This window comes from Metarhizium album (assembly GCF_000804445.1).
Source record: "Metarhizium album ARSEF 1941 chromosome Unknown scaffold_2, whole genome shotgun sequence".
Taxonomy (NCBI): Eukaryota; Fungi; Ascomycota; class Sordariomycetes; order Hypocreales; family Clavicipitaceae; genus Metarhizium; species Metarhizium album.
In genome coordinates this window covers 1,900,034-1,915,294 of record NW_024467576.1, presented here as the reverse complement: position 1 = coordinate 1,915,294, position 15,261 = coordinate 1,900,034, and the positions used below count along the sequence as shown (strand labels likewise).

The window sequence follows — 15,261 nt, the reverse complement described above, 5'->3', positions numbered from 1 at the left end:
CCTAGCAACGCACATCCGACGGTCTTCCATGGACTGACGATGATGTCCACTCTTCGATGAGGTGCATTATTCCCTGATTTTTGCTTATTTTGCCAAACAACCATGGCTTTATCAAGTGTGTCGAATCCAGACCCGCGCCTGACGCCTTCCCCCTGCCAGGCAAGTGGGAGCTGACCTCGTTCGCTATTCTTGGTCCATAGGCTGAGTGTATGAGTAATGAGACTGGCTTTCTCAAGACTGACGACTAGGTCTTTAATCATGTCCACGGTTTTCGCTTCATCTCGGTGGCTTAAAATGATGTCAACGTCACCGCTTTCCTCCTTTCCTCGCCTGTAGCCCCCCACTATGGTCATCTGGAAGCCAGTCTCGATCTTGCGCGCATGATCAAGAACTAGGTGTGCAATTTCTTCAACTTCTTGCCGGGAGATCATTTGTTGAAACTCGGCATAGAACTTTACCCCTATTTGTTGGACCCGAGTGAGAGACGTCCAGCCGTATTCCACGAGATCGTCCAGGTCCTTCCATCCTTTTTTGGAGATCATAGTCAACATTCGATTTCTTTTTTTTTTTTTCCAAAAAAGATTCGCTTGTGGGCGTCGCTGAAATTGCAGAAACCTGGTCATGGTCTTACCTTTTTTATAGAATTCCCTAGCCGTAGTGTCTCCCACGCCCCATATGTCATAAAACAGCTTCAGGGTTGACATCTTTGCATCTGACGCTGCAGCAACCGCCTCTTTGGTTTCGCCCGCCCTCAACCATTCTTGATACAATTCAGCAGTCTTAGTGCTGCAGCCTGGCAACCGCTCAATTTCTGTTACGGAGCCATTTTGAATTAGTGTCTTTCCAACGGAGCTCAGGCACAATGTAGTCGGTTGCATTGCCTCTTGAAAACGCGACATTACTTGCCATGGGGACCCTTGATCACGTGTGGATATGCTGATAGCGCGGCAATCGATGTTGAGTATGCACGTGCCCCGATTTGATTGCCCTGAAGTATTCGGAAGGTCCGAATTTTCTTTAGCTCCAGGATGAACTCTTCGTTTGGAGGATGCAAAGGGGTTGGTCGTTGACACGAATATGTTGTATGAAGGAAGTCTGGGATCGCAGGAGGCTGGGTGTCATGTTCCGAGGTTGTCTGTCGTTCTAATGGCGGCGGCCGGTGTCTAACACGGCGTGGGCCATTGGCATCGAAATGCAAAGCCGACGATGTGATCCGATTTGCGGAATTCACTGCATGGTCCTCGGCGGCACGTTGAACAATTGCACCAGTAGAGACATTTTGTGTCTCACGTCGCTCTCCGCGGGAATCGACATCCGACGCGATTTTGAAGCCTTCACACAAGAGGTAATTGTCAACTGGAAGAAGCTTCCCTTGAGCAAGACAATCAGTCAGCCATGACAATCTGAGAACCTGAACCATATTCCCCTTCGCTATGCCAGGACCTAAATGCTCGACGTCTCCTAGTTTTCGACGTTTTGGGCCGGGATGCCCCTCCAAAGACTCCTTGACAACAGGAGCGATGGTGTGCGTAACTGAAGGAGGATCTTCGCCCAGCCATGGACGGATTTTCAATTTAAGCCGCCTTAATTCGAATTCAGCACGCTCTCGTTTCGATATTTTTCCAAGCACGAGCTCCGCTTCCTGAATGTTGTAGGTGAGAGACGGCACGACATCCTCAAAATAGTGAAGCTGCGACGGCTCGAGATGACTTGGTAGCAAGTAAATGCGTGGAAAGTCCAAGTTGCTGGCCATTTCAGAGCATGCCAGAGACGCTACTATGGTCTGTCCGTGACGCGCGCTCTCACTATGGCCCTGGTCACATGGCCTGTGGCGTGTATTGTTCTGTTCAAAGAATTTTTGGAAGCAAAACTCGTGGAAGTCATTTCTCCTGCAGCGGCAGCAGGAGTATGGCTGCGCTCAGACGTGGTTCTGGAGGGCATGGTGGCGATGGTTCCGTGGTGTTCTGGTCAACTCGTAGCGACGTCATTGCACGCTCGAAACAGGTCACGCTACATTTCACGCTGGACCCACTTCCTCAATGTCTTGCCATGCAGGCATACTGAGCAGTGAGTAAGTACCCTTTGCTCCGGGGACGAAAACATCATTTCGAGTTATCAGTCAGGAATGAGCGATGAGGGACACAAAACGAAATTTGCAAAGCATTGGAGTCAGGTTAATTCGTTATCGAAAAGACTGCCTTGCCAGTTGCCGCCCCTGGACAGCTATGAACCGAGCCTGAATATCTCCATCATCAAATATCTTCAAATTCCACATCCTCATCCTCGTCTCCAGTGTCATCATCGCCCCCAGGTCCCTCGGGCTCTTTTTTAATTTCTTGCTCGACCTTGACTTTCTTGTTAGCTCTGTCGTCTGCAGTCTCCCCATCTCGTGACATAATAGCAGAAACCTCACGCTTGACAGCCGCGGTGCTTGGCGTGCCTAGAGCGGATGTATTCCCAGTTGCAGGAACGTCCTCGAATTCATCTTCGTCTCCGTCATCCGCATCGGAGTCAAATTCTTCCTCGTTCCCGCCATGTACGACTCCTTTAGCCATTTCTGCAGCCTGCTCGGCCTTGAGCTTCTCGAATATATCATCAATTCTCGCAGAAGTGTTTGTGTCCATATTCTTGTCTGTTGACGCAGAATTGCCTTCATCATCCTGTTTGAGCAAAATCGAACCGTCGGTAATTGTGGCGGAGAAGGATTCGCCAGTTACAGTACTGTTCGACATCCACGAGGGTAGCGCATTTTGTTTAGCGATCTTTTCCTTCCGGGACTTTTCGGCGTCCTTCTCTGCAGCGGATGGGCCATCTGACGTTGAGATATTGACTGCGATAGATTGAGGGCCGGTATTGGTGAGCCCTTTGACGGCCATAGGGCGATTCGTGCCACTCTCGACCGCAATGGTGGCTGCTCGTTGATGTGTAGCATCGCGAATGACAGGGCGGGCTTTCGCCAAAGCTCGGTCAAAGTCACATTCGGGAATGTGAACTGCATCAATCTTCGGTAGAAGCTCACTTATGAATTTGAATTGATCGTTCAGTCTGGTGGACTGCTCATGCCCGGTGGAAGTTCGGTCTGCCTCAAAGGTGAGAGTGTGGTGGCATCGATGACATAAGAAGCCGTTCGGTCCGACACTGTCAAGAACTTCCATAGCAGTCCACTCAGCCTTGCAAAAGCCGCAAAAGTATTCCTTCTTCTCGTTCGCCGGCACTGGCGCCCCTTGAACCTCTTTGTCGATCGTGTACACTCGCCACTTGATGGCATCAATCGTATGTCGATAGTTGATGTAATACCACGTGCGGTTACTGGGGCGAGGGTTGCCGTCGCGTAGCTCGGATCTGGTGTGTCTGGTTCGGTCAATCAAAGAAGCAGAGTAAGTAGCAGAAGGTGACTCTAGTCCTGGGCTGACAGGGAATATTAAAGACGCACACGGTTAAGAAGCGATCTTCTCGCAATTTGCCGCAGATTTTATGCAGGTCTTTCGTGTTTATAGCCATTAGATAGGCCAGGTCGTCATCGCGGAGGCTACGAAGTTATTCGATAGTCATCGTTAGCACCAGCATTTCCCGCAGGAGGTTCGTGTCAAGGTCATACGCTTCGTGGATAATCAAGGCATCCATGACCAATATGTCGCGTGTCGGGTAGAAAGCTCTCAACACAGACTTAATGAGAGTAACTGCCAAATCCATTTTGAGCATTCGTTTTCACTGGTGTCAATATTGGTGGTTCTGAAGTTGCTGGCCAGCGTCTTTCCGGTGTCCTCCGTGGAAGATTTCGCTACTGCCCCATCACCACTCGAATGCAAACACACGTTCAAGCAGCTGGACAAGGTACGTTGGAAGAGGCAGATGCCCCCCCCCGCCTCCCTTCCAAGTTGGACGGCGCGGAATATGTATCTAGGATGCTGACGCGAAGACCGGCATCTCTGGCTCTCCCTATTGCAGCATGTCGAGCGCAAGATCTGGGGCGCGGCGCAGATGAACAGCCTTGGTGGTTGTGAAGATTCTAATGTATGGAACGACCCGTGGATGGACTGGGTTGACCAGATTACCCAGTGTGTATAACGTCGGTACGTTCGCGTCGCAGAGAATGTGAAGGAGGTTGCTTAACATTTTGCTCCGAGTTCAATCAATGTTACTAATGTTACTAATTTAGTACCGATTATAGTTAGTTGGCATCCTCACTGCGGCTCCACTGCCAGCAGCGTGTGGGCGTCCTACCGTGGAAGCTAGCGCCCAGTCCAGTTGCCCCGTTCAATGTTGGCCGTGGTCCCTGCACAGCATTCAGGCGTGGCGGGGGGTTCCACACTTCAAAATAGCATAGTTATAATCCGTGGGTGACGAACCAAGGCGCTATGAGTAGCCCATTTGATATTTGGTCCAAGTCATGGAAAGCCACATGAGCATCACGAGGCGCAAATACCTTTGCAAGTAAATGGTCACAACTGTATAAATTTGCATCTCCCTCTACATATACAACATTCCCACCGACTGAGACCCAAGTCGCATCATCAGTTTGATTCATCTTGTCCATCATCAAGCTCGTAACAAATGATCCGAATTTCCTAGGGTGGCAAGAAATTCCCAGGCTATAAACCCAAGGAACAAGCCAGCAAGCCATGGATTCCATTGGGCTTTATAACCGACCACCATCACGCATTATCACGAAAGACAGCCACACTCCAACCGTCGAGATTATCAGGCATACTTTCTCAGCTGGGAACAGCGTGTTAGTACATACAAAGCAGCATTAAGAGATTATATACTCACATCCAAGGTCAAAGTTCTGGAACTATTGACCTCCTGGTCTCGGTATACGCCGACGAGACTTTCTGAATCTTGGAAAAGTCCCGTCTTCAGGCTGATAACGATAAACTGCATTCCAGGCCCGGCGTGCTCGCGGATATATTTCTTGATCTTGTCGACATTTGCATTGTCAAGGGCAGCATCTACTTCATCCAATACGAAGAAAGGGCTGGGCTGGTAGCTGTGAATGGCGAACAATAACGCTAGTGCAGCCATGGTTTTCTCTCCACCGGATAAGTGTTCCATATCTCTAAAGCGCTTCAGTGGCGGCATAGCATGATACTTGATCCCGGAGAGGTAGGGCATGTCCGTGTCCTCTTCAATGTCGAGATACGCCTGGCCACCCAATGGATACGCCTCAGATCGTGTCAGATCCTTGTATACGTGAGATATTTGTTCCTGGATGTGGGTGAAAGCTTTGTTGAAAAGGTCATATCGTTTTTGTTTGATCTTAGCAAAGGCGTCTTTGGCGGCTTGTGCGGCTGCCTTAGAGTCTTCGTACTCCTGGTCTGTCTGTTTTAACCTCGACTCAACACTTTCAAGCCGTTCCATAGCTCGCATATTCGGGTTCAATTTTTCGAGTTCCGATGCAAGAAGGGAAATTCTTTCCGTCAACTTTTCCTCGACTCCTGGATCATCGGACTGTGCAAGTCAGTATTACAGTCTTTGCGGCAAGCACTAGGCTGAAAATGATTCAGGGTGTTACCTCTTTCAGATCATTATCCAAGCCCTCGAAATTGATGGCGATGCCATGGTCGTCGAGCGCAATGTCCATCATGTCCTCCTCATCTTCATCGATATCCATTGCGTCGGGATCCTGGCGCAGCAGATCATCCTCGTTCGGAAGATTGTCCAAGGTGCCTTCGACCAGCGGGATCTGGATTTGTTCAAGCCGACATCTCCGCAGTAGAGCAGACTTGCTGGCACTATTCTTTTGTACTGTTGTTTCTAAAGTACTGATGTCACGCTGCCGTGCCTCAATATCTTTACTCCTTTTCTGCAGCTCGGTCCTTGCCTCGCTCACTTTTTGGTTCTTGTCTGCGAGATCAGCCTTTTGCTGTTCTAGAGTATCTTGCAACACGTTAAGCTCATCTTGATCTTGACGAATAGCTTCTTCAATGTCGGCCTTCTCCTTTGAATATGTCTTGATATCTTGCTTCAAACGTCGCATGTGCTCCTGCATTCGTCGAATCCGCGTTTCCGTGTCTCCATGCCTGCTAAGTTCCCATTTAAGACGGTTCTCCAACCGCTGCTTCTGTACCTCAAACTGGTTCCTTCTTTCTGATACCTCTTGTTCGAATTTCCCTTGAGATGCGTCGTATGCTCTGATATCGCTGTAGCCTAGCTTCCGGCAGAAATTGGCGAAAACATCATCTTCTACACGGGCAATCGCCGCCCTGAACTCGCTGACAGTGACATTGCCACTTTCCAACTGCGACACTTGTTCTTTGTATTTCGGTTCCAGGTCTCTCAATTCCTTTTTAAAACCGTCTAGCTCTCGCTTTTTGCTCGTCCAGTTTTTACCGAAAGCCGCAAGTTCGTCTTTGATTGAGACCAAACGCCGTTCTAATCCTGCAAGGTCGATTTGAAGGGACTCCTCTTGCGTTCCGCGTCGATCAGACTTGGGGAGCCGGTCTATTTCGTCTTTCAGTTTCGTTGCCATACGCTGAAGATTTTGCACGTCGACCTCCTCAAATTTCCGCTTGCCACCCTTGGGCTCGGGGCCACGGCCGCCAGTCATCAATCCCGCCTTATGAATAATATACCCCTCAAGAGTGACTGCCTTAACTGGTATCTTCTTGTCGTAGCATATGTGCTTTGCAATGCTTAAGGAGTCACAGACCACGGAGCTGCCGCAAGCATATGACACCGCTCTCTCAACCGATGCGTCGAAATTGATGGTGTCGATCGTTAGCCTCGCGCCAGAGAGCCCCTTGATGGCTGTATTTACGGCGTTGACTTTGATGTTGTCCAGAGGGATGAAGGTCATGGGCGGAAACCTCTGCTCTTTCAAGTACTGAACACAGTCTACGCCAACCTTCTCGGTATCTACCACAACTGAGTCGAAATCTTTCCCAAGTGCGACAATCACAGCCTCGTCGTACTTCTTCTGCTTCGGCGTGCACAGATCTCCGATGCGGCCTCTCACACCGGGGAACATGCGCTTTAATGATGTGACCATCTCCTTCATTCGAATTTCGCGGTCATTCTGACGACGCCCGTCATCGGCTTCACGCAGCTTTCGGGCAACGTCTTCGAGCTTCTCCTCAAGTTCCGTCCTTTTCTGGTTCGTTCGCACCCGTTCAGATTGCAATTGATTGAATTCCTTCTTCTTCCTTGCGATTTCCTCGGAAATTTCCTTGGATGCCGACTCGGTAGAGCTTCTGCGCTCGCCGATAGTTTGCAGCTCCGCTTCTGCTTTTTCTATAGCTGCTGTGATGCTGTCGAGCTTTCCCCGGAGATTGTTAACTGTAACCTCGTCTGCTTTGCGTTGTCGGTCCAAGTTCTCCAACCTTGCTTGATTTGTCCCCGATCGAGCCATGACCTCTGCACGAAGGAGATTATATTCCTTTCGATCTGCGTCACTGATATCTCGCCCTTGCTTCTTCATCTGATCCCTGGTGTCTTTCTCGAACACGGACTGTGCTTTCTCAACGTTTTCAATATCTTTTTGGACCTTTTCAACAATGGCAGCTTGTTCATCTCGCTCCTTTGTCACCCTTTGGCATTGAGCATGGAGCTTGTCGACTTGTTGTGAGGATTCATAAATTTTCTCATCAAAAGGCAGTAGAGCGTTCTCTTTGTCTTCAATGTTCCTTTCCCTCAGCTTGATCTCCTTCTCCGTTCGAGCCACTAATCGACCAGCAGTATTCTGGCTTCTCCTAGCATCATCCAACTGCACTTCGAAAGCTTCCACATTCCGTTTGAGTTCCTTCAGGTCTTCTTGATGGTCTTGAATAGTAGCACTGGACTCATCCATGGCTTTCTGGAAATGATAGAGCTTCCACAGACAATGTGATACGATGGCAGCATCTCGTTCTTCAGTTTTCTTCTGAAAACTGTCTGCTTCCTTTTTCTGTTCGCGATACTGCTTGATTTCGGAATTTATCCCGCGACGGCGATGTAGCTGGAAGTTCTGATTCTCAGCAGCTTCTTCGGCATCGGCCAGGAGTTTCTCGTACTCAGTCTTGTATTCCAGACTGCCCGATATTTGCTCGATGAGACGAGTAAGATCCTGTGGGGACTGAGAAGCTATAGCTTCAACATCGCCTTGAAATACAAGGAAGTTGCGAGCTTTCATGAGGATGTTCTCCGTTTCCAGTGCTTCATTGTATTGCTGTGCCGTAACGACCCTGTCATTGATGCGATACTCGCTGGCTCCAGAACTGGTTATGGAGCGCTTCCACCGTTGCTCATCGCCAGCATCGTCTTCATACACCGCCATGACCCAGGCAGTTTTAGGATCGCCACGCGAAGCCTTGTCGTCGCCTGTCGCTATCGCGGTGTTGATATTGTTCTGCGTCTCTGCAGAGCCATCGTCGTTAATTTTGGAGGTTTTCAGGACGCGACCACGATAAACGAGGTCTTTCAAGTGTGCTGAACGTAAGTGCGAAGACTTAATGCCGAGGACGAAGGAAATCGCATCCATTCTGAAACACGTTAGCACACATTGATCAAATTTTTCCCATTGCGCCGAAATGTGGTGTCGCCGACTTACGAATTGGATTTCCCTGATCCATTTGGCCCGATGATGGAGGTGAAGTAGGAATCTCCAAAAAGGAGCGTATGATGGCCTTTGTAGGACTTGAAGTCTACGAATACAAATCGTCAGTAGCTATAATCAATAGAGAGCGATGCTAACGGCGGTATAGCCCCTACTAAATAGTTCCAGGCGTATAAGCTTGCCCATGTTTGTTGATTTGCGCGCTGCGAAATATTTCGAGGCGAGTGAGAATATGATTCGGGGCGCCCAACGAGGCCTTCGTTTGCCTGACAAGCAGAGCCAACCCCGGATTGAGGAGGCAATTCAAGGAAAAGGTCGTGATAGACCGCCGGCAGCCTGTAGGCTCTAAACAACAGCGTTTGATCCACGCGTGCTGCTCTTGAAACTTGATGCCACGATTCTTTGCAGCTAGACAGTGGCAGACGAGTCGAGGAGGCGGGCAGATGCGCGTGGGGAATCTGTCGCAATGGCAAACGCGTCGCGGGAGTTTAACTGCCTTTGACCCCCGCCGCCTACGTCCTAAGTTCTTACCTACTAAGTACCTAGGTACTTACATTAAGAAGTACATTCAATAGTGACTATGGAGAACTTGAAGCCCACTGTAGATAGTGGTACTACTGCTTAGCGCGTTGCGCCGCCTGCACCAATCACTGACCCGCTGTCCATGGCTCGCGAACGGGGGCTTCCAGCTCGCAAGTATCGATTCAAATATATGTTCCAGGTAAAATCCTGTGTATAGGCAGCTGGGCTAGTCATTTCCAGGTTTAATATTTCAGAAATATCTAAAATTGTTGAGGGCCGAGTTTCTGATTGAAGGGAGTGAGTTCAATTGTAGACGTAGTGATAAGCCCAGGTGCAGTGAAAGGATTGAAGCCAGGCAACCACAAGTCGACAGTCCACTGGCACTACTACTGCCGCTACAGGCTACCACTTGATTAAGTTCTTAAGTACTTAGGTACTTACCTAGGTAATGACCCCACGCCGCTGTCGACGTGACCAGTCAACTTAGGTACGTGTCTTTTCTGGTACTAGTACTCCGTAGTACTAAAGTAAGTACTCCGTACGGAGTACCTTGATAGAATAACAGCAGAGTGCCGCCCCACAAGACAGACACGCCCATTGCACCACACGCATGTATGTGCGTCACCCGTGACACGATCCGACTCTAGGCAAGTACTTAAGTACACTTAGTGGGTGGGTACTTAGAGGTAACGCGCAGGAGGTCCCAGCCAAGTCGACGCGATAATTGTGCATCTATTTGGACCGGGCACTGACCGCTTCGTGCGGTGACGCCATGTCCTCATTTCTTCTCATCGGGATACGATAACGGACTGCTACGTACTGACTCCTTTTGGTGATGACAGGTATGTGTTGTTTCTTCTCAGTCACTCGGAGGCTATGCCTCGGGTTATCCGAGCCTCCCTCTCAAATGCTGGCTCAAAACCCCAGTTGGCTTCGACGACATTGCTGAGTGAATGATTGCTGACATGATTGTCTTGACTCCTAGATCTCTTGGAAATGGACGATGAACCCTTCCCCGCCCAGCCTTCGAGCAATGACACACACAATGACGCTTTCGCTACCCTCAGCTCTTCCCTCCCCGACACCATAATCCCAGAGTCCCCAAGCTTGGATGCGACTACATCAGTCAGCCCTCGTCTATCGAGGAATCCATCTTTCTCTGGCAGTAGCTCCCAGCATGACGACTGGGATCCCTTTCCACCGCTAGACCGATTGACTGTGCTTGATCTCCTTGACAATCTCGCTCTACCTCAACAACTGGAAAAGCTTCAGAAGGGAATATCAGCACAGACTGACAAGGTCCGCCGATCCAGAGATGCATTCAAATCCAGAACTCAGCTCGCTCGTGATCGGATGGTGGAGGAGTGGCGTCGGCGCGTCCCCTCAGCCGATGAACAGTTTGATCGATACCGGAAAAGGATGCGACAGCGTGTCGAAAAACTGGGCAGACAATGGAATGATACAAAGGCAATTACTTTGCGCGAAAAGATATCCTTCATATGCGGTGTTATGAATATCTTCATTAGTGGATACCTCATTGGCGGGTATCCTCATTACTTCCACCTCTGGTACACAGCCCAGCTGTTCTATTTCATGCCAATCCGATTCTTCACGTACCACCGCCGCGGATACCACTATTTCCTCGCCGATCTTTGCTACTTCGTCAACATGCTACTTTCTCTTAGTATTTGGGTTTTTCCCAACTCCAAGCGGCTCCTTACCGCAACTTATTGTCTGGCCTTTGGTAATAACGCTGTGGCAATCATCATGTGGCGTAACTCTCTCGTATTCCACAGCTTTGACAAGGTTACATCTCTTTTCATTCATATAATGCCGTGTGCTACACTTCACTGTCTTGTTCATTTATATTCTCCCGAGGACCAAAGATTGAGATTTCCTGCTATCTGGACTATCAAAAACTCAGCTCCTGGTTCTTCCGCCGCCTACGCCAATGTTATTTCAATGCTCGCGTGGAGTACGATTCCGTACGCCTTTTGGCAGTTGAGTTACTATTTCTTCATTACTGTTCGTCGCAGAGACAAAATAGCGGCAGGCCGGCCCACGTCCTTTACGTGGCTTCGACGGTCTTATTCCAAAACCTGGATTGGAAAATTCGTTCTTTCCCTACCACGACCTCTTCAAGAACCGGCTTTCATGATGATACAGTATAGCTACGCGGCACTGACAATGCTGCCTTGCCCTCTCTGGTTCAATAGTCGACTCGCCTCCTCCGCATTTCTTCTTGTTGTTTTTGCGTGGAGCATTTATAATGGTTCGACATATTATATCGACGTCTTTGGCAAACGCTTTCAGAAAGAATTGGAGGCAATGAAGGCCGAGGTGTTGAAGTGGCAGAACACCCCAGAGCTTATGTTGCAATCACCGTTGTTGACACCTCATACCGATATTGTTCCAGCATCGGCGGTGGGACAGCAATCACAGTCGTTAGACCAGGGGCCAGGTACTGTTAGGCCCGATGCCCATGGTGGTGGACGATCCCCGGACGGAACTACGAGACTCACCAGTTTGGACAAGATTCCCTTGCTTGATGAGAACATTGGCGCGGTAACTACCGGCGCAGACGGCGGAGCAATGGACGTTGCTCGTGAGAGAAAGCTACAATAATGACATGATGTTTGCGAATGGCTCGGAATGCCTGACGGGTTTCGAAGGGTTTTGCTTGCGAGGATGTCATTGCCCAAATTTTAGCTACACACAATGCATAAGGCCGTGTTGATTGCCTAGCAGTGTCTACTGATCTTCTGCAAAGCGAACATGAACCTTTTTGGGGGCTGTTCTGGTAATGGATAGCTGAGCCTACTTCAAAGTCGTTTAATACCATGCCACCCTTGATCAGTAAGTGCCGTGTGTAAGCGCCTGAGTTATGAAACTGCGACGCCAGGACTTGACGTATGTGAATGTCTACAGGGCTAGGCATGGTCTGAGGAGTCGGGTAGGTTTTGGTGAGCTGGCCAATAATCACTTGACAATTACTATACGATCTCCAGTCACGTCGCTTGGTTTGCTTATGAGCATTCATAAAGAGGATAGAATGCCGGTACAAGGCGTCAATGCTCGTAATCTACGCTATGGCAGGTTTTAAGGTCATGAAAAAAGCGCTGTTAAGTAAATTTCATGCTCGCTTCACTAAAACCACCGTGCTACCGTCCACTGGTCAGATGACCAACAATCTCCTCCATGACAGCATGTCACGGAGCCGATCAATCCAGCCCAACAACGTAATGAGCATCCATGGAACAGGATCTTTACGCGTTACATTACATAATTGTGCCAGCTTTATAAAGTGGATTGCCTCTGACCAAAAATGTTGTGGTTCATGCGCCATATGCCGATGCCACAATCGCCTGTTGCCCAACCAACATTGTGTGGACAACATGCTTTTAAGAAGCCTGCCCGTACTCTAAAAGGAGGTCTCATGAAATGATGATGGCTGTTATCGCCAGAGAAACGAAGCCGGTCGCAGCGTCGTCGACATTGAAAGTTTCATTTCATCTGATGATGCCCCAGTCTGTGAGCTTGCCACCACCTGTTTCTCCCTCTTCTCTCGCTCCGGGACGACGACCAAAGACGGACCAAAACCTCAATGTCTCGTCACCAGCGCCGGTAACTATAACACGACCATCTGGGCTCATTGCCAGATATAGGACACGATATGTATGACCAGTAAGGCTGGCAACTTGTGTCATTGATGGGTATTTCCAGACCACAATCTGATTTTGGCTGTATCCGTGTGTAGATACGATCTCATTGGAATTCTTTGACCAGGCAATGTTGCAAACTTGGCTGCCAGTGTCGATTTCATTGACGACGGTTCCTTTCACTGTATCGTGGAAAATAATTCTCCTGTCTGCAGTACCTCCGCCCGAAGCAAGAAGCCCACGCTGATGGGGGGACCAGGAGATAGCTTTGACAGCTGCGGTGTGATCCGAGAACTTCCACAAGGGCGACTCCGATAGTTTGTCCCACACCATCAGTTTGTTATCGTTGCCTCCGCTCGCAAGCTGACCATCCTCACAGTTCCATTTCAGCCCACAAACTTCTTGTTTATGGCCCACTAGTTTCCTTAGCCACTGGTCGGGAGCTCGGACGTCTCTGTGGTATATTAACCTGTCGCGAGATCCCGAAGTAAGGATATGAGTGTTCCAGGCCAAAGACCCTACCCGGGCAGTATGACCGGTCATTGTTCTCAGTCTCCTCGTCTTTTCAGCATCCCAGATCTGCACTAGACCTTTACCTGTGCCAATGGCGAGATGTGTACCTTTTTGTATCCAGGAGACACTCGTAACAGTATCATCTTCCAAGGTGCACAACTTGTTCACCTTGCTTGTTTGAGCGTTCCACATATACACACTTGACCCGAGACCGACTCCCAGGACGTTAGCACTGCCCCAATCCACCAGATTCAGATAAAAGTCATCGGCCAATTCAGGAGCATCGAGTACCTTGTATGGCACCTTGCTCACAGCTCGAGGCTGCCGGCGGGGACTGAGAAGCATCTGCTGGCTTCCAAACCGAACTGGTGATAGACTATATATTTCCGCTCTGGTATCTAGGTTCGGACCATGCCGGCTTTGAGGTGTTTTAGAAGGGGTCGGGTGTCCTGCAGCATGGCCATGATGCCGCGGAGACATGTACGAGAAAAGATTCTTGTGGGGTGTTGACGGCGTCAGTGATGAGGGGAGAGATGTGGCGAGGCTGTTGCTTGGAGGGGTGTGGGCTCTTGTTCCGTCAATGGGTTGTGCTACGGACGAAGTCCTCGTTATGTTTTCGGGTGAATGGACGGGTGGAGCTGTCTGAGGCACTGAATTCGCGAAGAGCTCGGCACGAAGGAGTGTTGAGAAAGTGCGGTTTGCTTCCTCGGCTGTCAAACTCGAATCATCAGCACAAGTTCAACAATGTATTCACGCGACGTAAATACGGCTAGGAAAGGGCGTACTCTTTTGAAAATGAAGTTCCCCGTGGGGGGTTCGCTTTTTCTGTTTCGACGGAGTAGCTGGAGAACCATCTTCATGCAAAAGGCTGAAGCTAGCTTGCAGGTCTTGTCCAGAACGAGTCGGAATGAACCTGTTTGGTGTTAGAGAGCGGTATACGCCTGGCAAGCTAAACTAATGAGCTCACCGGTCTCCGTTTATTCTCTGTCTTTTTCTATGCGGGCTACTTCCCGGTGTGCTTTCTCGGCGCGGGCGCTGAAGCTCTCGCAGCAAAGCACTCTCCATAGCATTGGCATCGAGTTCAGTCGGTCGTGACAGCTCGCCGGCGGCCGTTTTGTTGCGCACTTTTCTACCGCTGCCGCTCTCGGGGTAACTTCTTGCCTCGGGTCTGCTCGATTCGAAAGGCAGTAGTGGCGGCGGCAGTGGTGAAGCAATACGACCAGAACCCGATATTGACTCCATTTTTAGCTCGTCGCCCTGAGTATTGTGCAGGGTGGCAGCCAAGGAAGACGAAGCATCCGCCTGCATTTTCATTGTAGCTCGCGTGAGTTCGGGGCTTCGAAAGGTACGTTTTCAAGGCCTGCAATGCCGATTGGGCCCGTTGAGGTTCTGCGAGAGATGGCTGACAACGGTTGTTAAAAGAGATCCAATACTCTGCCAGCCTGCCAGCAATGTCTTGGGTGCGTGGCGGATGCTCAGAGGGGCGCGTGGCCCTAACCGCCAGGATTTGATGCTCTATATCAACTTAGATTCTGCAGATTTAGAGTCTCTGTTTATTGGGGCGACGAGTCGAGCAGAGATGGGATCGAACGTCTTGGTGAGTAGCGATATTGTTTGCAGCAAATGGCTAGATTGAATTGTAGCTCAGGGTAGATCGGTACATTGGTGCGGTGAAATGATTGATAAAAACTAGTTTGTGCGCCTTTTGCATGTCAGTGAGTAACTTCACAGACTGGAGGGGAGAGTGTACTTTGTAGCTTGCTCAAGCGATAACTAAGTGTCTGGTGGGCGGATGGCAAATGGCTGTTTGAGGGAGGTTGATGTCTGGAGGCTTGGGAGGAAGCGGTGGTGGGCGGCGACGGCGCGCTAAGCGTTGCCAGCCACGCTAGCCTGAATTTGGAAGGGTAAACGGCCGGGGAGGTCCCGCATTGGCATCCGGCCACCCTCTTCTTCCCTTGCTGTCCCGCCCCAACCTGTGGTAAGAACGTGAAGCCAATGTTGTTGTTATTATTGAAGTCAACCCGTCTTTGCACC

At 49.8% G+C, this 15,261-nt stretch overlaps 5 protein-coding genes across 5 annotated transcripts; 1 reads left to right on the top strand and 4 right to left on the bottom strand.

Annotated features, from left to right (window-relative positions):
* Positions 1–898: 898 nt before the first annotated feature.
* On the bottom strand, positions 899–1,753 carry MAM_01686 (high-affinity nickel transporter; the record flags this gene model as incomplete). The annotated part of the gene is made up of 1 exon (XM_040820485.1): positions 899–1,753. The coding sequence occupies one exon, from the start codon at positions 1,751–1,753 to the stop codon at positions 899–901; it is 855 nt and encodes a 284-aa protein (XP_040681973.1).
* Positions 1,754–2,252: 499 nt separating this feature from the next.
* On the bottom strand, positions 2,253–3,693 carry MAM_01685 (transcription factor spTFIIE alpha subunit; the record flags this gene model as incomplete). The annotated part of the gene is made up of 2 exons (XM_040820484.1): positions 2,253–3,408; positions 3,599–3,693. The coding sequence occupies 2 exons, from the start codon at positions 3,691–3,693 to the stop codon at positions 2,253–2,255; spliced, it is 1,251 nt and encodes a 416-aa protein (XP_040681972.1).
* A 1,008-nt stretch (positions 3,694–4,701) lies between these two features.
* On the bottom strand, positions 4,702–8,719 carry MAM_01684 (RecF/RecN/SMC; the record flags this gene model as incomplete). Its single annotated transcript, XM_040820483.1, has 5 exons — positions 4,702–4,719; positions 4,774–5,451; positions 5,516–8,459; positions 8,528–8,621; positions 8,689–8,719. The coding sequence occupies 5 exons, from the start codon at positions 8,717–8,719 to the stop codon at positions 4,702–4,704; spliced, it is 3,765 nt and encodes a 1,254-aa protein (XP_040681971.1).
* A 1,171-nt stretch (positions 8,720–9,890) lies between these two features.
* On the top strand, positions 9,891–11,680 carry MAM_01683 (uncharacterized protein; the record flags this gene model as incomplete). The annotated part of the gene is made up of 2 exons (XM_040820482.1): positions 9,891–9,897; positions 10,041–11,680. The coding sequence occupies 2 exons, from the start codon at positions 9,891–9,893 to the stop codon at positions 11,678–11,680; spliced, it is 1,647 nt and encodes a 548-aa protein (XP_040681970.1).
* An 884-nt stretch (positions 11,681–12,564) lies between these two features.
* Positions 12,565–14,535, bottom strand: MAM_01682 (WD40 repeat-like-containing domain protein; the record flags this gene model as incomplete). Its single annotated transcript, XM_040820481.1, has 3 exons — positions 12,565–13,937; positions 14,013–14,140; positions 14,195–14,535. 3 exons carry the CDS (start codon positions 14,533–14,535, stop codon positions 12,565–12,567), a joined length of 1,842 nt encoding a protein of 613 aa, XP_040681969.1.
* Positions 14,536–15,261: the final 726 nt, after the last annotated feature.